Raw genomic sequence first — 21,677 nt, forward strand, 5'->3', positions numbered from 1 at the left:
TTTTCTTCCTCCCACACATCAGCCACCCCCCCCATTGAAACACACCTGAGCTACCTTCAAGGCAATAGACCAGTGTTTTCTAACCAGGGTGCCTCCAGATGTTGCAAACCTATAATTCACTGCAGAATGATCTCCCTTCCACCCAGCAGTCGCTCCAATCATTGAAGCAAAGACAGGCCCCCTTTTATCACCTGCCTAGTGATGTAATGTCTCAGGCTGCACTGCAACCTGGGAAAACCTGAGACGACAATAATTTTATATGCTGTTAAAAATACACATTGGGCCATCAAGCCCAGGTAACGACACTATGGGGATTTATCAAAACATGTCTAGAGGAAGAGTGGTGCAGCTGCCCACAGCAACCAATCAGATCGCTTCTTTCATTTTTCCCAGGCCTCTTAAAAAATGAAAGCAGCGATCTGATTGGTTGCTATGGGTACTGCACCACTCTTCCTCTGCACAGGTTTTAATAAATCTCCCCCCATGTGATGAACTTCACTAACTTTACAGCCCCTGTAGCACAGTCAAATTAAAATTCATCCTGGAATACCCCTTTAACTGCAGTGCAGCATGATCCCTGCAGTGTGATACAATGGTCCCTGACTGTGTGACCCGTGTCTCGGCCAAAATCGCTGTGTAGCTCTAGCCTTACTCATTCTGAGACAAAATCATTAAGAGTAAGAGCCTGTTGGCTTAAAACTAACGAAACTAAAACTTTCTAACATGCCAATCAGTTTATGGTGCTGGATCTTTTCTACCATATTTTGGATGTAACTAAGACTTCCAATGCGTCATGTTGTACATATCCTACAGCGCCATCTGCTTCATTCCAGCACAGCTACATCCATGCATTTAATTACTGTAACTGTGATCATGTGATCACCAGTCAGACCCACAGAAAACAGAGTATTTTATGTGTCGGAGAAAGTGGTCAGTCCCGGGTCAGCTGACTTCCTGTTAACTACAGGAGAGATCATCACCTGGACCTTTTCTACCATATTTTGGATATAACAGAGACTTCCAATCCACCATGTTGTGATTGCATCCTACTTTATTTACATAGAGGCCAATGCACATGGTGTGGAAGTCCATTTGGGTGATGAGTTCACTTATCCATGTAAATGCACAATATGGTGGACGGGAAGTCGCAGTTACATCCAAAATATGGTAGAAAAGATCCAAAAATAAAAATTTGCATTTATTCCTAAATGTATTGCAAGAATAAAAAAGTGGGAAATTTACCTGTCCTGAAAAGGACACACAGTTTGGAGTCACATTAAATGGAGGTAATGGTTCATTTTGATCCCAGTATGTGAACTGCGCTTCCGTTCCATCAGACCACTTAAAAAGCGGTGTGACCGACTCGCTCTGGAACCCAGACCAGATATTTTCATTTTCTGCAAAGTAAAGACACAAGAGAATAACATTTCTATCAAACAAACAAAATAAACCTCTTGAGGTGTACCAAACCGTGAACTAAAGGGGTACTCCAGTCAAAAGAAGTTGCATAAATTGCGTAAAACAGCCCTGCTCTGTTTTTTTAGCTTCTCAACTACTTCTGCCAGCTATAACCAGGCTGGAGGTGGGGACCCTTCTTCGTCAGACATTTAAAGGGGTTATCCAAGATTAGAATAATTTACTTGCCACTCTAGTCCTCAGGTTGTATGTGGTATTGCAGCTCAGTTCCACTGAAGTGAATGGAGCAGAGTTGTAATACCACAAACAACCCGAGCACAAGTGTGGTGCTGTTTTTTCTAAAGAAAGTCGTTTTCTAATCCTAGATAACTCCTTCAAAGGAGTACTCTGATTGGGTAAAACCTTTTCCCATAATCCAGGGGATAGGGTCTGTTTGCGGGGGTCAGAACGTGATGTCCCGCCTCAGTCTGTGATTGGTGGAACACGCAGCCACTCCTGAGACTGGTTTGTCTCGGAAGGCAGGGGCCAGAGCACACCTAGGTAAGAGAGTGGCCAGATCTAGATATTGCAGGAAGACTAACTGCAGTAATTATACTTCACCCTGGGAAACGAAGCAGCATGAGAAAATCATTTCTGTTCTGAAAAAGGGTGGCTGAAAACTCATGTTTGCCACATCTACTAAAAGAGGTAAGAATAAGGCATACACAAGAACCTCTACCTTACTCTCTCATAATAGGCTATGCTGTACTCAATACGCAAAAACAAAGAACCCAGTGTGCTTCTTTAAAGGGGTACTCCAGCCCCAAGATATCTTATCCCCTATCCAAAGGATAGGGGATAAGATGTCTGATTGCGGATGTCTGATGACGGCACGCCCCGCCCCCTCAATGCAAGTCTATGGGAGGGGGCGTGACGGCCGTCACGCCCCCTCCCATAGACTTGCATTGAGGGGGCTGGGCGTCACGTCACACAGGGGCGGAGTTGTGACGTCACGATACTCCGTCCCCGTGGTCGGGAGGAAGAACACAGAGCCTCCAGTGCTTCCTGCAGTGCTTCCAGGTGGGGGCTGCATGCTAGATTGCGGGGGTCCCCAGCGGTGGGACCCCCGCGATCAGACCCTTTGGATACGGGATAAAGTGTCTTGGGGTACCCCTTTAATATTACATACCTTTTTGAAACTTTGTCACCACAAGTTCAATATCTGCCAGAGAATGAAGGCTTATTAAACTTGCATTCTCCTTACTACAGGAAAGTTCTGCTTCCTGCCACGTCATGGCCTCTTGGGACACATAACAAAATCCATTGTATGCCGTCCAGTTTGCAGTGCACTCCGTTTCAGAGTAATGCCAATAATCTGCGGAAGAATCAGAACCACAAAGGTAATATTAATCGAGCTAGGCCAATAAAGTGTTTTTTTTAATTTTTTTTTATTATTATTATTCTTAGGGTTATCTCCAATTTTGTTAACAAAAAAGAATCCTCAACCTGTGGCTGACAGAATGCTGGGAGTTGTAGTTTAGCAGCAGCCAGAAAGCCACGGGTTGGGGAATCACTGACTTAATATAAAAAGAAAAATTCGGATTTTTTTTCCACACAACGTACCCACAGGCTCTGCTTTTGTCTCATTTAAGCTCTTCTTGCAAACATACGGCAGTGCGGCATCGCAAGGAAAGATCTCAAATTGACCCGAGTTCACATCCAGCTTTCCACAACTTGACCCATCAATTAGTGAAAACGCAGAGATATCTGGGAGAGAAGGAAAAAAAAAAAAAAAAGCAATGGTCAATGTAATTCTTGGAAGCGGATAGTTGCATGCTACCAGTCTATCCAATAGCATAAGACCCATATGGTGCACAACTACAACAACTAGTCCCAGGTGTGCATGAATCTTCAGATACAATAGAAGTTCTTTGAATACTATTGCAAACAGTCTTGGGATTATATGTTAAGCTGAAAAATAGTATGAAATAAAACCAAGGAGCCCTGACAGTTAAATCATACTTTACTATGACCCCTAACAGAGCTAAAAAGCTCCGTATCATACCTTTCCCCTTGCTCACATTGGCCCTCATTTACTACTGCAAACCAGACCTGTTTTGTCGGGTTGTACACCAGATGCGCCCGAAATTCTGTCTGCGGCAGAAATTGGGCCAGAATTGAGAAAAACCCAACTAACTCTCCATTTTACTGACAAAAAACAGAAAAAGGGCCGTATGGAAAATGGGTGTGGTCACCGAAAAGGGGCGTGTTTCCGACATTTTCACAAAAAAAAAAAAAAAAAAAAAAAAAACATTTACTAAGGTTTCCACATAAAATGTGGTGGATTTGAGCTGAGGAAAACCCGACAGATCAGATTTGTAAAAAAAGCAAAAATGCAGGGAAAGTGGAAAATGTAAAGAAACCTTAGCAAATACTGGGGAAAAAAAATTGTAGGGAATTAAAACCCACAAAGAAACCTACACAACACTCTTAGTAAATCAGGGCCATTGTGTGAGCTCCCGGTAGGAGAAAGTGGGCGTTCCCCAGCAGGCGCGACGTCACTGAAGCCTGCGAGAGCTGTGCCTCGCCATGTCCCGCACGCACTTCCTGAGTTTGGTCACCTGCCAGGCCCGGAGGAGACCAAACTAGCTGTTTTACTTCTGGCAGGGAACAGAACAGAGCCACCTAGTGGCCGTTTTTTCACTCACATTAAAAACATATAAAGAATGAGAATTTTAACAAATAAATAGCAAAGTGTCCTATAGTTACATAAGGAACAATATATTAAAAGTTTAGTTTGGTGACAAGTACTTTTTAAAACTCTCGAGAAATCTCTGCAGCTCAAGAGTAACGCGATCAGGAGATTTATCGAAAAGCCCATGCAAATCTTTAGGACTTTCGGTCCCTCTTCTGATTACTCTTGGGCTGCAGAGATGTGGAGATTGCCTGGGGATTTTATACATCTTGTGGCCGGACTAACGTCACGGTAAAGTATAATTTAACTATACAGAAGGCAGGTGCCGAGAAAAGTTGCAATTTTTTAAATAAATAAATTAGAGTGTAATTTATTCACCATTGTTGCTTTTCCTCTTCCACAAGGCAACGCCGGGTACTCAGCAATTACATTATAATACTAAACAAAAATCTGGCCAACAACTTAACCCCTTAAGGACCGGGGTTTTTTCCGTTTTTGCATTTTCGTTTTTTGCTCCTTGCCTTTAAAAAATCATAACTCTCAATTTTGCACCTAAAAATCCATATGATGGCTTATTTTTTGCACCACCAATTCTACTTTGTAATGACGTCAGTCATTGTGCCCAAAAATCTACGGTGAAACGGGAAAAAAAATCATTGAGAGACAAAATTGAAAAAAAAAACGCCATTTTGTAACTTTTGGGGGCTTCCGTTTCTACGTAGTACATTTTTCGGTAAAAATGACACCTTACCTTTATTCTGTAGGTCCATATGATTAAAATGATACCCTACTTATACAGGTTTGAATTTGTCGCACTTCTGGAAAAAATCATAACTTCATGCAGAAAAATTTATACGTTTAAAATTGTCATCTTCTGACCCCTATAACTTTTTTATTTTTCCGTGTATGGGGCGGTATGAGGGCTCATTTTTTGCGCCGTGATCTGAAATTTTTAACGGTACCATTTTTGCATTGATAGGACTTATTGATCGCTTTTTATTCATTTTTTCATGATATAAAAAGTGACCAAAAATGCACTATTTTGGACTTTGGAATTTTTTTTGCGCGCACGCCATTGACCGTGCGGTTTAATTAACGATATATTTTTATAATTCGGACATTTCCGCACGCGGCGATACCATTTATGTTTATTTTTATTTACACTGTGTTTTTTCTTTTATGGGAAAAGGGGGGTGATTCAAACTTTTAATAGGGAAGGGGTTAAATGATGTTTATTCACTTTTTTTTTGCACTTTTTTTTTGCAGTGTTATAGCTCCCATAGGGACCTATAACACTGCACACACTGATCTTTTACATTGATCACTGGTTTCTCATAAGAAACCAGTGATCGATGATTCTGCCGCATGACTGCTCATGCCTGGATCTCAGGCACTGAGCAGTCATTCGGCGATCGGACAGCGAGGAGGCAGGTAGGGGCCCTCCCGCTGTCCTGTCAGCTGTTCGGGATGCCGCGATTTCACCGCGGCTATCCCGAACAGCCCACTGAGCTAGCCGGCATGCTTTCGGTTTCACTTTAGACGCGGCGTTCAACTTTGAACGCCGCGTCTAAAGGGTTAATAGCGCGCGGCACAGCGATCAATGCCGCGCGCTATTAGCCACGGGTCCCGGCCGTTGTTAGAGGCCGGGCCCGAACCGCTATGACGCGGGGCCACGCCGTGGCCCCGCGTTATAGATCGGGAGTGGACACATGACGTTCCAGTACGTCATGTGTCCTTAAGGGGTTAAAGGGGTACTCCAGTGGAAAACTTTTTTTTTTTTTTATCAACTGGTGCCAGAAAGTTAAACAGATTTGTAAATTACTTCTATTAAAAAATCTTAATCCTTCCAGTACTTATTAGCTGCTGAATACTACACAGGAAATAATTTTCTTTTTGGAACACAGAGCTCTCTGCTGACATCATGACCACAGTGCTCTCTGCTAAACATATCTGTCCATTTTAGGAACTGTCCAGAGCAGCATATGTTTGCTATGGGGATTTTCTTCTACTCTGTGGTCATGATGTCAGCAGAGAGCTTTGTGTTCCAAAAAGAAAAGAATTTCCTCTGTAGGATTCAGCAGCTAATAAGTACTGGAAGGATTAAGATTTTTTAATAGAAGTCATTTACAAATCTGTTTAACTTTCTGGCACCAGTTGATTTATATAAAAAAAAAAAAAAAAAAAGTTTTCCACCTGAGTACCCCTTTAACAAATCCCATTATTGTTCAAGAAAAAATATTCACAAGAAAAGGAAAGAATTGCACTACTGGAAAACAAGAATTCGGTCAGACCCAAGGGGGTTACTGGGCATATGACTGTGTATGGTCGACATAAGGGCACATAACCCATATCAGTACACTTACCTTTATCCCACTTGATAAAATTCAAGGGGCTATTATCTGACCACTGCCAGCCACCACTGCTTTCTAGGCGATTAAGGCCAATCCATATGGAATCTGGGAGACCTTCAGTTTCTGAAAATAAAAGAACATTTTAATTGTAATTTTGTAAAAAATAAAAAAAGAATAAAATTATAGTTACATTTTGAAGACTTACACAGAAGAACATTATTACTGTAAAAGATCTGTAAGAGGATCATGTGCATGAGACATTGTGACATGAACTTTGTGAGCTACTATGCAATGATCCACGTTGCGTATGGGGCATAGACTAGAACCACATTTCCCAACCAGGGTGCCTCCTGCTGTTGCAAAACTACAACTCCCAGCATGCCCGGACAGCCAACGGCTGTCCGGGCATGCTGGGAGTTGTAGTTTTGCAACAGCTGGAGGCACCCTGGTTGGGAAAAACTGGACTAGAAGAAGAATTAGGACGCACTTGGAAAGTTTTCAGAACCTTTAACTTTTTCACATTTTTGTATGTTGCTCCTTGTGGTATAAAATAAATTTGAGTTTCCCCCATCATTTCGCACTCAATACCCCATAAAAAAAAGTTACAGAATGTTAGAAATCTTTGCTTATTTATTCAAAAGAAAAAAACTAAAACCTTGCAGTGACATAAGTATTCAGACCCTTTACTCAAGACTTAGTTGCAGCCCCTTTGGCAGTGATTCTGGCCTCCAGTCTTCTTGGGGATGAGGCCACAAGATTTACACACCTGGATTTGGGGATTTTCTGCCGTTCTTCTCTGCAGATCCTCTCAAGCTCTGTCAGGTTGTATGGGATCATGTCCACCGATTACTTAGTTTGGTGGGGCGGCCAGCTATTGAAAAAGTCCTGGTTGTTCCAATTAAGAATTTTGGTGGCCACTGTGCTTTTCAGAACTCTATCAGAATTTTTTTCCCTTTCTCTAGATCTGTCCTGTCTGAGCTCTACAAGCAGTTCTTTCCCCCTCATGACTTGGTTTTTACTCTGATATACATTGTCAGCTGTGAGAACTTATATAAACAGGACTATGTCTTTCCATCAGGTCCAGTCAGCTGAATTTACTGAATTTAGCTAAATTTATTTTATTTTAATACAAGGCTGCAACATAAAATATGAAAACTTGTGGAATGCATTGTAAATTTTTTATTTTGAATATATATATATATATATATTTGTTTTATTTTTATAATATATATATATATATATATATATATATATATATATATATATATATATGCCTGGAAAACCCCTTAAAGTAGGTCAGCATATTTTTTTTTATAACATGTCAGCAACCCTGCTATTAAAAAAAACTTAAAAGGATTTCTTTAAAATTTTCCACTCACATTTACAGGACGTCAGGTGAATTCCCATGGATTTGACTCATAGGGAAAATGTTTTCTTAGAAATCAGACCACAGAGTTAAGTGAAACCAGAATCATGGGAATCTCTCATTTTTTTTTCTATCTACTTCTGTCTCGGGAAAACTCATTTTCTTCCTAGGGAGTTTAGGATAATATATATTATATATATGTGGTGGTGTTAGGGGATAAAGCCTTGTAGGGTAATTGGGGTGTTGCTGTTCCAGATAATAAAGGGCGCTGTTAACCCTTGTCACTCGTGACGCCAGGGTGGGGGTTAAATACTGTAATGGTGCTGGGCCTATCGCCACCCTTCCCAAGAGTGATAGGTGAATGTAGAAGAAAGGATTGTCCACAACCACTATTTAACTGAAAACTTGCAGGAACTTTTACTGAAGAATTTCTGAACATGCAGTAATAGTAACAGTCCAGATAACAGAGTCTATTTATAGTTGAGCAGCGATTGACAGTTGGTTGGGATCAGATAAGCTCAAGTTAGCTTCTAAAAGATTCTGTAGCATAGATTCGCTGGATTTAGGGGTGCATTTAGGTCCAGTGATCTTGCGGAGAGTAGCAGGGAATTATGGAAGTATAACCGCTTTGATATAAGCCGAGGCCATAAGGCTTTGGCCTAGTAAATGTACTTGAAAGTTGCGGAGGTCCTACCTCGTTCAATGACAGCAACCCAAGAGATTCTGCTTGCTTGGCAGCACAGGAACAAGAGAGAGATTAATGGCTGCAGCTCCCTTATATGTGTAGGGGCCGGCCGTTTTGGATTGGTCCATAACAACTATCACTCACCGTTACACGGCATTGTGGGTGAACACGTGACACTAGAACCACCAAAGGTCCTTTAACAAACCATAGAGTTCTGAACCAAATCACATGACCCGAAGTTCCTGCGACGCTAAACAGGTAGGCATCTGAATATATACATATTTACATTTATATTTATATGAGTATCTATACGAATATTAGCTAACTAAGGGGTGACGAGGGGCTAACTAGAGAAGAGGACCCCTACTGTGCCTAGGGACCACACCACAAGGTACGGTATGAAATACGGTACCGGGACACCGCATATATATATATTATATATATATATATATATATATATATATATATATATATATATATGTGTGTGTGTGTATGTATTTACACAAACATACAAACAGTGTGGTCCTTCAAGTTGCAATATTGATTGGTTCCAGGGCGACCATTGTATGGTGAAACCATTGTATGTTGAGACCATAACTATGGAAATCTGGTAAATGGTTCTGAAGACCCCAAAATATCATCCAAAATAGGCAAAAGTGAGGATTAAATAAACAAAAATTAGGGTGCATGCACCCTAATCAGTTCCCGTATCAGGTTTTTGATGAAAAACTGATTCCTCAAAACCTTACTAAACTGTATCAAAACGTGTGTACAAATTTTAACCCTTATACGGTTGAAAACCGTATACTGTTTGAAAAATGATGTCCGGTTGCATCCGTTCTTTAAGAAAAAAACGTATACATTTTTAACTTTTCACTCCATTTTGAATAAAGTTTCACTTGTCTGACTGAAATTGCGAGAAAAAAAACTGTGCAAAGTCAAAAACCGTATGGTGAAAACCTGATGGAACCGTACGCACATACAGTTCTGTACGGTTCCCATTGACTCCCATGTTAAAAAAAACTGTATACAGTTTAATATAGTTTTTCACCCGGACCAAAAGACGTGGTAGACTACAGTTTTGGATACGGGTAAAAAACTGGACAAAACTGTACAGGATGCAAAACGGACTAAACTGGATGATGCGTTTGGCATACAGTTTAGGGTGCTTTCACACCACGTTTTGTACTTACGGTTCCCGAAAACGGTTGGGAGGAGGGGGGGGGGGGGAGGACTTAATCGCGGCGCTCTCACTCAGCCGTATTCGGGAACCGTAGTTAATGCATGTCTATGAGCCGACCGGAGTGAACCGCAGCCTCCGGTCGGCTGCGTTTTCGGCCGTATGCGGTTTCCTGACCGTAGGCAAAAACGCGGTTGACCACGGCTGCGGTTCACTCCGGTCGGCTCATAGACATGCATTAAATACGGTTCCCGAATACGGCTGAGTGCGGGCACCGCGATTAAGCCCCCCCCTCCTCCCAGCCGTATTCGGGAACCGTAAGTACAAAACGTGGTGTGAAAGCACCCTTACAATCTTAAGTCAATGCATACAGTTTTCTATACAGTTCCATACGGTTTTTAACTTGAAACCGTATACGGGAACTGTATAACAAAAACGTGGTGTGCATGCACCCTAAGTAGATAACTAATAGAGATAAAGCAAATCCTTACACATAAAAGAAAGATCTGCTGGGAGCTGTAATCACTGTCTATGTAGAGGACAGGAGCTTCTTCAGGGTCCTGTACAGTACACAGTGTCCTAAAAAAGTTACACGGAGTCGCCCTCACCTGGTGTCCAAAGGAGCAGCTAACCCTGGTACAGGTAAAGTATACAGAACATGTAATACCTCCCTGTACTGTAGGGGGTGCTACCAGACACCAGTCAGTGCATACACTTTAGTAATACAGGTAAAGAGTACAGAACATGTAATACCTCCCTGTACTGTAGGGGACGCTACCAGACACCAGTCAGTGCATATACTTTAGTAATACAGGTAAAGAGTACAGAACATGTAATACCTCCCTGTACTGTAGGGGGCGCTACCAGACACCAGTCAGTGAATGCACTTCAGTAATACAGGGGTTTTACCAGTGAAGGCCCATTCTGATTGGTCAGTTCTTCCGGCCATTGACGCGTCTCACAGATCTGGACTGTCTGTAGCATTATATGTGGAGTCTGGTTTCAAACAGATCATTGTATGTTAAAAATATTGTAACCTGGGGTCAAGCTCAGGGACCGATGTGTGTGTGTGTCCTATTCAATAGTCCCCAATTTGCAAACAGCGTGAACACAGGTTTATTACATTGGCTCTGTGTATGACTTAACCCTTTGCAATGTACACTGGGGAGAGGAGCCCGCACCATATGTAACCGTTTTCTACAGCGGACCCTGTCAGCGGCCAAATAAGATAAGAGGATGAGACATAACTGTCTTATCGGTGAAGGTCCGAAAGCTGGGACCCCCTGCAATAATGACAACAGGGATTCCATATGCCCCTGATTAATCTGAGCAGCAGAGTTCGTACCCTTCTGCTCCATTAATTTCTATGGGACTGACAAAGATAGCCGAGCTTTACATAGCCAATACTTCTATTACAGCCCAGAACTGTATTCCAAATTGAGATGGCTGCTATGGGAAACCATCAACAAGCTTGATGACAGATGAACCTCTAGATCAGGGTTTCCCAACCTGTGTGCCTCCAGGTGTTGCAAAACTACAACTCCCAGCATGCCTGGACAGCCAACGGCTGTCCAGGCATGCTGGGTGTTGTAGTTTTGCAACAGCTGGAGGCAACCTGTTGGGAAACACTGCTTTGGATTATCCAAGCTAGGGTGTCAAGAGGTAGGGTGCATTATGCTAAATAGTGTAAATAGGGTCTAACTAGGGCTGGGCGGTATACCGGTTCTTACCAAAATTTTTGTCCTGCCCGATATAAATTTTTCCCCATACCGCAATACCGGTTTGCCCCCCCCCCCCCCCCCAAATTAGTTATCAGCCCAGCGCTGCGCTGTCCCCATCGGGGTAAATACTCACATATCACCCTCAAGTGCTGCCCTCCTCCTGTTTGTTGCGGCCGCCGGCGCTGACACGCTATACTGTATCCCTATGCCCGGGCTGCAAAAGGTAAACAAAATAAACTTTAACTCACCTTCCCCTTCGGTCCGGACCTGCTTCCTGGGGAATGGAATGTCGGAGAGGCGTCAGCCTATCACCGGCCGCAGCGATGTTCCGCCTCAGCTGGTTATAGGTTGAGCCCACTGTCATGTAAGAAGCCGGCTTCTTACATGACAGTGAGCTAAGCCTATCACCAGCCGAGGCGGAACATCGCTGCGGCCGGTGATAGGCTGACAGATCTCCGACATTCCATTCCCCAGGAAGAGCGTAAGGCCAACGTAGGAAAATGCGTTAACGTTTATTTTGTTTACCTTTTGCAGCCCGGGCATAGGGATACAGTATAGCGTGTCAGCGCCGGCGGCCGCAACAAACAGGATGACAAGGAGGGCCGCACTTGCGGGTAGTATTTACCCCGATGGGGACAGCGCAGCGCTGGACTGGGCTAATAATTTATTTTTGGGGGGGGAAATGCTGTTATATACCGTGGAACCGCCATAAGTTAGAAAAATACCGTGATACACATATTTGGTCATACCGCCCAGCCCTAGGTCTAACCTCTTGGACTCCACCATTATAAAGAATGAAGGGCTCAAAAGCTCTATTTTTGGACTGGATAGCAGGACAAATATCCTCCATAGAGTAACAAAAGCACTAGAAACAGCCAAACACACCCGATCATCTTAGGCTAGGTTTAATAGAATTCTCCGACACAGACTCCACAGAAAAGTGGAAATTGTGGCATATGAAAAAAAGACCACCAGGGGGTCTCCATTTCATCCATAACAAAAACCCGTCCGGCTGCAGCACCATCTTTGTCCCAGCTGAAGCACAGGCAGGGACAAAGTCCAGGAGGGTGAGGGTGGGACTAGCATTCCTCTGTGCTCTCTCCTCTCCTATCAGCATGAAAACAGAAAGGAGGGGGTTACAGAGCAGCCTGCAGGGATTGGATGAAGAGACCCAGCATAGCACACTCAGGGAGGAAGTGAATGCATGGTGAGTGAGGGTGGGCTCAGTGCTTGCCTTGGACACGCCCCTTCCTGAGGAGTGGATGTCAGAATGAGTGAGCAAAATACAGAAGCTAGACACACACCAAAAAAAAAATAAAAAAAAACCCACATGTAAAATCATCTACATGACCTAGTTAGGGTCTATTCACACGGGCGGAATTTCCACACATCCGCGCCAATTCCGCTTGTGTGGATTTTGTGCGGAACTTCCGCAGAAGTGTGAATGGGAGTGTGGAATTCCTTAGAAGTCTATTGGGCTTTCATTTGAGGCGGAATTTCGCAAGGTGTGAATAGACCCTAAGTAACATATAGAAGCACTTTTTTTTCTGTGATGTGACAGGTACGCTGTAAGGTCTATGGCAGTGGTCTCCTAATTGTGGACCTCCAGCTGTTGCAAAACTACAACTCCTAGAATGCACGGACAGCCAACGGCTGTCCGGGCATTCTGGGAGTTGTGGTTTTGTAACAGCTGGAGGTCCACAGTTTGAAGACCACTGGTCTGTGGAATCTGTGGGACGCAGTTGGTGTCTCGCATTGGATTATCCACTTCGGCTCCCCCACTATGGTGAGATGTCAAAGAAGGTCTAATCTTTATCTTCACATCTCTCTATACACTATTTAAAAACTGAGACCGCACCAGTTTTTCCAGTTATTCTGCCATGTGGCATTAGATTTGGCCATACACCAAGTGGAGTTTTTATAGGACTTTAGTATACACTTGGGGGAAGTTTTCTACTGCAGAAAACTGAACGTGCACTACCTGAACGAGGTCAGGGAATGACTCACGGAGACTACAGCAAACATTAAAGTCGTGTAGCTAAGATTTTGCGGTTGCTTATTAACCACGTACTGGCAAGTTTCAGCAAACACATCAGTACTTCTGTTTTCTTCCTGTTCAAGTGGCATTCACGAGACTGCACCCAGTTCACACTGTGTGTTATAAACGTTGATGGTGCCAAAAAGTAAGGCTGCGTTCACTCGGCCATCTAGACCCGTCCCGTTCTTCTCCCATCAAAAAAAAAAAAAAACGGACAATAACGGATGCAAACTGATGTATGTTTTGATCCGTTATTGTTCAGTTAATAGGCCAACAAAAAAAAATTTGTTTTGTTCTGAGCATGCTCATCAGTAAAAACGGATCAAAAAAATGGATTGAAAAAACGGATGCAAACGGATGACATTAAAGACTCATCTGTTTTCCATAGACTTCAATGTTAAATTTACTGTATCAGTTTTTTCTTCCGTCTTTTTGAAAGAAGAAAAAAAATACTGCCCGTGTTGTTTTTTCTGCCATATAAAAAACTGAAATTACAGAGTGCAGACGGGTACAAACGGATGTAAACGGATTGTAAAAAAAATCCCATTGAGGGTGGGTTCACACCACGCTTTTCTATAGTTTTTGAATAATTTTTTTATTTTTATTTCTTTAAAAACCACATGCAACGGTACACAAAACAGTGGCCATAGACTTTCCATTTAAAACCGTATGCACCATATTGTATACGGTTGTCTCCGTTTTTCACACCGCACGGTTTTTTACTTTTTTTTCTGGACAGAAAACCGTGGCCTACCACGGTTTTTGGTCCAGGTGAAAAACCGTATTGACCAGTATACTTTTTCTTTTTTTTTTTACATGGGAGTCAATGGGAACCGTACAGACCTGTATGTGCGTACGGTTCCATCCAGTTTTTACCATACGGTTTTTGACTTTACACAGTTTTTTTTCTTGGAATTTCAATCAAACAATTGAAACTTTATTCATAATGGAGTGAAAAGTTCAAAACGTATACGTTTTTTTCTTAAAAAACGGATGCAACCGGACATCATTTTTCAAACCGTATACGGTTTTCAACCATATACAGATAAAACTTTGTACACATGTTTTGATACAGTTTAGTCAGGTTTTGAGGAATCAGTTTTTTTTTTAATCAAAAACCGGATAAAAAAAACTGTATTGCAAAAACGTTGTGTGAACCTACCCTGACATGAATTTTTAATCCATTTAGAGCCTGCAAGAACGGAACAGAAATGGGGATAAAAAAACGGGGACAGACGGCCGTGTGAACGCAACCTAAGCTCTGCCAATTTTTTATACGGATAATGGGGGAGATTCATTAAGACTTGTGCAGAGGAAAAGTTGCCCAGTTGCCCATAACCAATCAGATTGCTTATTTTTCAGAGGCCTTTTTAAAAAAGGAAAGAAGAGATCGGATTGGTTGCTATGGGCAACTTTTCCTCTGCACAAGTCCTGATGAATCTCCCCCAATGTCCGCAGGGATGGACATATACTGAGTATTGGTCAACTAAATAAACATTTCCTATTCTGTGCTGTTTCACTCAAAAGAAAATGTATCCCCTACTTTATTATTATTGATATTTATTTTATAATTTATTATTATTTATATTTATCAGATTTTTCGTTTATTTTTTGTTTTTTTACAATTTTTTTTTATTAATTTAGATACTGAAACATGTTCTGTTTTTTTCTAATTGGCTTCAATGTTATGATTGTAATTTATTAAATTTTTTTTTGTAATCTATTTTGAGGGGCAGCGATCTTGTCTGTGCTGTTTGTAACAGCATTTAGTTATGTGCTTTATGGCAATTGCCATGGACATAAGGGGGAGATCTATCAAAACCAGTGTAGATGAAGAGTGGTGCAGTTGTCCATAGCAACCAATCAGATTCTTTCATGTTTCACAAGACTCTTTGAAAATGAAAGAAGTGATCTGATTGGTTGCTATGGACAACTCAGCAACTTTTCCTCTGGACAGGTTTTGATAAATCTCCCCCCTAGATAATAGACAGAAACGTTCCCATTTAAATGATGAGGAAACATGTCTGGGCACGCTCTGTGACATTTGCAAAGGTCATTCCACAGGGAGGGGGAGGCTGAGCTGTGAGCTTCATCTATCATCTTCTCTATCTACTGGTGTCCCCTTTCGCTGTGATCCTTCTTATCACACACACGGAACAAGAAGTCACCGTTTAGTTTTGGGCCAGAAGAAAAATTGAAAGATTTCCGGATCATTTTAAGAAATGGATAGCAAAATGAAAAATGAGGGAAAAAAAATAAAATATAAAATGTAAAAACAAATGTTTAATGTAAAAACTTGATTTAAACAATATGTCATTTTCTGATGATGCAGTTCCAGTCACAACCCATGGACAGGTAAGGCTGGGTTCACACTACGTTTTTCAACTACGGTTCCCGCATACGTTTTCTATCAAAAACCGTATGGGAAGAAAACGGATGGAACAGTATGGGAAAAAGTAAACTGTATGCGTTTGTAAACAGTATACTGTTTTTAAAAGTGCATACTGTTCCGTCCGTTTTTATTGAAAAAAAAACATACGTTTTTGAAAATGTTGTTCATTTTTAATGGGAGGGGTCTTGGGTGGGGACTTCAAATGCGCATGTGCAAGGTAAAAACGTATACGTTTCTCCCGTATGGAACAGTATACATGTGCGTTTCCCATTGATGTCCATGTTAAAAAAAACGTATGCGATTGCTGTACGGTTTTTAAACCGGAGTCAAAACTGTGGTTGACCACGATTTTGTCTCCGGTTTAAAAACCGTACTGCAACCGCATACGTTTTTTTTTTTTAACATGGACGTCAATGGGAAATGCACAAGTATACGGTTCCATACGGAAAAAACGTATACGTTTTTACTTTGCACATGCGCATTTGCATCCTAAAGTCCCCACCCAAGACCCCTCCAATTAAAAATGGCCAACATTTTCAAAAACTTATGGGGTTTTTTTTCTATAAAAACTGACGGAACTGTAGGCACTTTTAAAAACAGTATACTGTTTAAAAACGCATACGGTTTACTTTTTTCCATACTGTTCCATCGGTTTTTTTTGCCATACAGTTTTCTTTAGAAAAATGGATTGAAAACAGTATGGCAAAAACGTGATGTGAACCCAGCCTTACCAACATAGAACTTCTTTGAAAATTATTTGTCCACAAAACTTGACACATTTACTACTCCTGAATCAAGTTATTTCTGTTCTATCAGTGTTTCCCATCCAGTGTGTCTCCTACTGTTGCAAAACTACAACTCTAAGCATGCCCGGACAGCCTTTGGCTGTCCGGGCATGCTTAGAGTTGTAGTTTTGCAACAGCTGGAGGCTCACTGGTTGGGAAACACTGTTATATACTCGTTATGGCGCCCCCTGCTGTTCTTTCGATCCCCACTCAGAACATCCACCTAATGTTCCTTGCACTGGTGAGAAGAACTTTGCCTGTACAATAACAAAAATCACTCAGCCGCCCTTGTATAAGAAGATCCAGGCGACGGGACAAGCTACTGAGCATGTGTGACCACCAGCACTGGACGTTCTGGGAAGGAATAAAAACAACAGCAGGGGGCGATGTAATAAGTATGTAGCGGCAGGAACGGGACACAGATTAATTGGATTTTAAATATTAAAATGTGACCTAAAACAAACCTGCAGAACAACCCCTCGTTCAAACAACAATTTGCCTACTTCCTTAAAAGATTGTCGCGCTTCTATGGATTAACAAGGGTAAACGTATTCTTGAACTTTTCCTCTCTTTCATGTCATGGGGCCCATCCCTGGTTTAACCTGATGGAAATCTTCTAAGTATGTGACGGTGGCTTCAAAGTGACAACAACATGTTATTTATTTTTTCTGCACATAAACTGTGAAAAAAGTATCTAGAATAATAACACTGCTTGCTGGAATTCCAATAAAACCTATAGAATTTCTTGCGACTGCATTTAGAGGAAATGGCCAAGTCAACTGCAGCGTTGGACTAGGGCTGCAACTAACTGTTATTTGTCAAATTGATAAGTGAGCCAATAATTTCTTCAATTAATCGGATTAAAGAAGAAAACTGGATTAGGGGACCAGAGAATAGATAATGGATGGGTGAGAGGAATTGTTAAGCGTTAACATGGGGGAAAAAGAGGGGGCAGCACCTGAAAGGTTAAAGGGGGTACTCTGCCCCTAGACAGCTTATCCCCTACCCAAAGGATAGGGGATAAGATGTCTGATAGGGGGGGGGGGGGGGGGGCAAAGCTGGGAACCCCCCGCAATCTCCCTGCAGGCTGTGGCGACAGAGGCCCACGATGTCATGGCCACCTCCCCTCTTGACGTGACACCACACCCCTTCAATGCAAGTCTATGGGAGGGGGCGTGGCACCCGTCATGCCCTCCTCCCATAGACTTGCATTGAGAGGGAAGGCAGGACCTCATGAGGGGAGGGGGGGGGGGGGGGGGCAGTGAATGTGACACCACATGCCTCCAGTGCCACATTGCTAGTCATCCGGCACAGAGCAAAGTTCGCTCTGTGCACCGGATGACTGGGGTGCCACGGCAGTGACCCCCAGTGATCAGACATCTTATCTCCTATCAGGGGGCAGAGAGGGGGGACAGCACCTGAAGGGTTAACAGGGGAAGAGAGAGGATAGCACCTTAAGAGTTACTAGGGGGTAGTTACTGGTGCCGTCCTCCAGCACCAGGAAGATCAGTCACTGCACGGAGGATGGAAAATGGAGCTTCTGGCAGATGCCGGGACCGGGCAGCTCCAATGATGTCAGGACCGAAAGCTTTAAGTGACGCGAGACACCAAGGATGGCGCTCACAGATAGTGCTGGCGCAGTCTACAGTAATTTACTCCAGGCCATGGTCTAAGTGCTGGAGGTAGGCCGCAAAGGTATTAATAGTAGGTTTGCTAGTTCTTGCTAGGCCACACCCCCTGGCAACCAATGAATCCAAAATGGAAATCGTTGACAACGATTTCCATTATCTATTTTAATCAATAATATCGATTAATTGTTGCAACCCTACTTTGGACAATGGCCCCATTTAAATTGTGAGCACTTTCATTGGTCTTCTTGTTAAAAAATTTGGAGCTATGTAGCCTGGTCTTTTTTGTTTATTTGTTTTTTTCAGTGTAACTTTTTTAGGCCGTTTTTCTGTTCACAAACGGTTTCCAGTTATCTTTTCCCTTTTGGTCGGACAGCTGTTCTTTCAGGTGATCAGACCCACAGTCAGGCCGCGATGTAGGGCTGTAATACAGACCCCAAAATGCACTCCTTAAACACACTGCTTTAGTGAGTAATAACCCCGTGAAGTGTGCGGCAGCGCTCTTCACTCCTCAGCTGGTCTGCTCAGTCAGACTTTTTAATTCATAAAACTTATGCAGTGAAAGGGTCAAGGTCTGATTGACAGCTGAGCAATAAGGCGCGCTGCTGTGCACTTCACATGGCTGTACCTCCCGATCGTAGTGGGTCTCAGGAGTGAGGCCCTATGCGATCTAAACTTTTGACAACAATCTGCAACATGTCAAAAGTTTAGTCAAAGGACAGTGATGTGGAAAAGGAGAAGGGGGACACGTTGCTTCCCAATACTGGACAAACCCTTTAAGGCTATGTTCAAACAGCGGAATTTCCAAGTGGAATTCCACAAAAAAAAAAAAAAAAATAGTCCCACTGATTTTAATGGGATTTTGCTGAACTGTGCACAAGCTGGAACTTCTGCAGAAATCCCAATTTTGGAGTCCACAAAAACAATGCAGCGGTCCAATGTTGTGGCAGATTCTGCTTGGAAATGCCATCTATAGTAACGGTGCATTTCCAGGCGGTCCTAGCGCTGCAGGAACATGCAAATGTGCGGAATGTCCACCCATGTTTTCCGGGCAGACATTCTTCAGATTTTATGTCGTGTGAGCATAGCCTTAAAAGGGGTACTCCGGTGGAAAACTTTTTTTTTTCTAAATCAACTGATGCCAGAAAGTTAAAACAGATTTGTAAATTACTTCTATTAAAAAATCTTTATCCTTCCAGTACTTATTAGCTGCGGAATACTACAGAGGAAATTATTTTCTTTTTGAAACACAGTGCTCTCTGCTGACATCTCTGTCCATTTTAGGAACTGTCCAGAGCAGCATATGTTTTCTATGGGGATTTTCTCCTACTCTGGACAGTTCCTAAAAAATGGACAGAGATGTCAGCAGAGAGCTCTGTGGTCATGATGTCAGCAGAGAGCACTGTGGTCCAAAAAGAAAACTATTTCCTCTGTAGTATTCAGCAGCTAATAATTACTGAAAGGATAAAGATTTTTTAATAGAAGTATTTACAAATGTGTTTTCAACTTTCTGGCACCAGATGATAAAAAAAAAAAAAAAAAGTTTTCCACCCCTTTAAGGATAGGTTTCCAAATCGCTGCATGCCATTAAAAAAAAAAAAAAAAAAAAAAAAAAAGCCACAAAAAAACTGTGACCAGATATTAGCTGGAAGTCAGTAGGGAATTATAAAATGCCAAGCCCGATATGGTTTTTATTTATTTTTTTTGGGGACTAATTTTTTGTAGTAAAAAAAAAACAAAAACTTTAATTTCAGCATGCAGACACTGGCCTTTTCAGGGATTCTTGCTTTATTTTGTCCCTCTTTTATTCTTCCTGGAAGTGTTCAAATTGACAATCATTCCTCTATTCAAAAGGTCATGGGGGAGATTTATCAAAACCTGCCTAGAGGAAAAGTTGCCCAGTTGCCCACAGCAACCAATCAGATCGCTTCCTTAAAGGGGTACTCCACCCCTAGACATCTTATCCCCTATCCAAAGGGGGATAAGATGTCAGATTGCCGCGGTGCCACTGCTGGGGACCCCCGGGATCGCTGCTGCGGCACTGCGCTATCATTACAGAACAGAGCGAGTTTGCTCTGTGCGTAATGACGGGCGATACAGGGGACGGAGCCGCGTGACGTCATGGCTCCGCCCCTCGTGACATCACGGCTCGTCCCTCGTGACATCACGGCCCGTCCCATTAATGCAAGTCTATGGCAGGGGGCGTGACGACCGCCGCGCCCCCTCTCATAGACTTGTATTGAAAGGGGCGGGCCGTGACGTCACGAGGGGCGGAGCCGTGACATAACGATGCTCCGTCCCCTGTATTGCGCGTCATTACTTGCAGAGCGAACTCGCTCTGTGCTGTAATGATAGCGCAGTGCGGCAGCGGGGATCCCGGGGCTCCCCAGCAGCGGCACCGCGGCGATCTGACATCTTATCCCCTATCCTTTGGATAGGGGATAAGATGTCTAGGGGCGGAGTACCCCCTTAAAGGAGAACTCCGGAATATAAAAATTGTCCCCCATACTGCCGGCAGTAAAAAAATAAAGATGTACATACCTTCCTCCGCTCCCCCGGGGCCTCCGGTTACCGTCTCCGTTCTCCGCCGTGATCCTCTTCCTGGTTGCCGGTGGTCGGAGAGTCTTACTGCGCTCAGCCAAATCACCGGCCGCAGTGAAGTCCCGACTCGGCCGGCGATAGGCTGAGCGGCAGTGTGACGTTTTCGGCCCTGGCAGCAGGTGCCGGTGTAGTGAAGAATTGTGTGTCCTGAAGCATTCTCACACTGCCGCTCAGCCTATCGCTGGCCGAGTCGGGACTTCACTGCGGCCGGTGATTGGCTGAGTGCAGTATGACTCTCCGACCACCGGCAACAAGGAAGTGGATTGCGGCGGAGACCGGAGCCGGTTACCGGAGGCTCCGGGGGAGCGGAGGAAGGTATGTTCATTTTTATTTTTTTTACTGCCGGCAGTATGGGCGACAATTTTTATATTCCAGAGTTCTCCTTTAATTTTTCAGAAGCCTTTTCAGAAATGAAAGAAGCGATCTGATTGGTTGCTATGGGCAACTCAGCAACTTTTCCTCTGGACAGGTTTTGATAAATCTCCCCCCATGTCCCTACAACCTTTCCCAATATCTAATCAATGCTAGCACAGATTGTTGGGACGTACTGTTAACAACGCTCCGTAAATTTCTTCATTTCCAGGAGGAATAAACAGAGGGACAGTAAAATGAACCTTGTAAGAAAAGGCTGCACTAGAACAGACATGTCAGAAGAGTTCGGAGGTCCTCTATAAACTATAACCTTTGTCTTCCCTTCTTATCCAGGAGCCCTGTGTTAGGGGAGGACGCTTGCCTGTAGTAATAATAATAATCTATTAGAGCTGGCAGCGATTTTTGGGAGTGTCATGTGACTCTGGCTGCGCTTGGCATATAGACAGCGATGAGGTGGGAGCTGTAGAA

General features: G+C 43.0%; 1 protein-coding gene across 1 annotated transcript in view; it reads right to left on the reverse strand.

Moving 5' to 3' along the window:
* Positions 1-21,677, reverse strand: part of LY75 (lymphocyte antigen 75) — a 113,292-nt gene that overhangs the window by 53,704 nt on the left and 37,911 nt on the right. Inside the window, exons 5-8 of the mRNA XM_056536449.1 lie at positions 6,454-6,564; positions 3,019-3,162; positions 2,585-2,770; positions 1,243-1,397 (exon numbers count right to left, since the gene is read on the reverse strand). Coding sequence (XP_056392424.1) covers positions 1,243-1,397; positions 2,585-2,770; positions 3,019-3,162; positions 6,454-6,564 — 596 coding nt within the window. The remainder of the gene's footprint in view (positions 1-1,242; positions 1,398-2,584; positions 2,771-3,018; positions 3,163-6,453; positions 6,565-21,677) is intronic.

Source organism: Hyla sarda, chromosome 8, assembly GCF_029499605.1.
Source record: "Hyla sarda isolate aHylSar1 chromosome 8, aHylSar1.hap1, whole genome shotgun sequence".
In the NCBI taxonomy this organism is placed as follows: Eukaryota; Metazoa; Chordata; class Amphibia; order Anura; family Hylidae; genus Hyla; species Hyla sarda.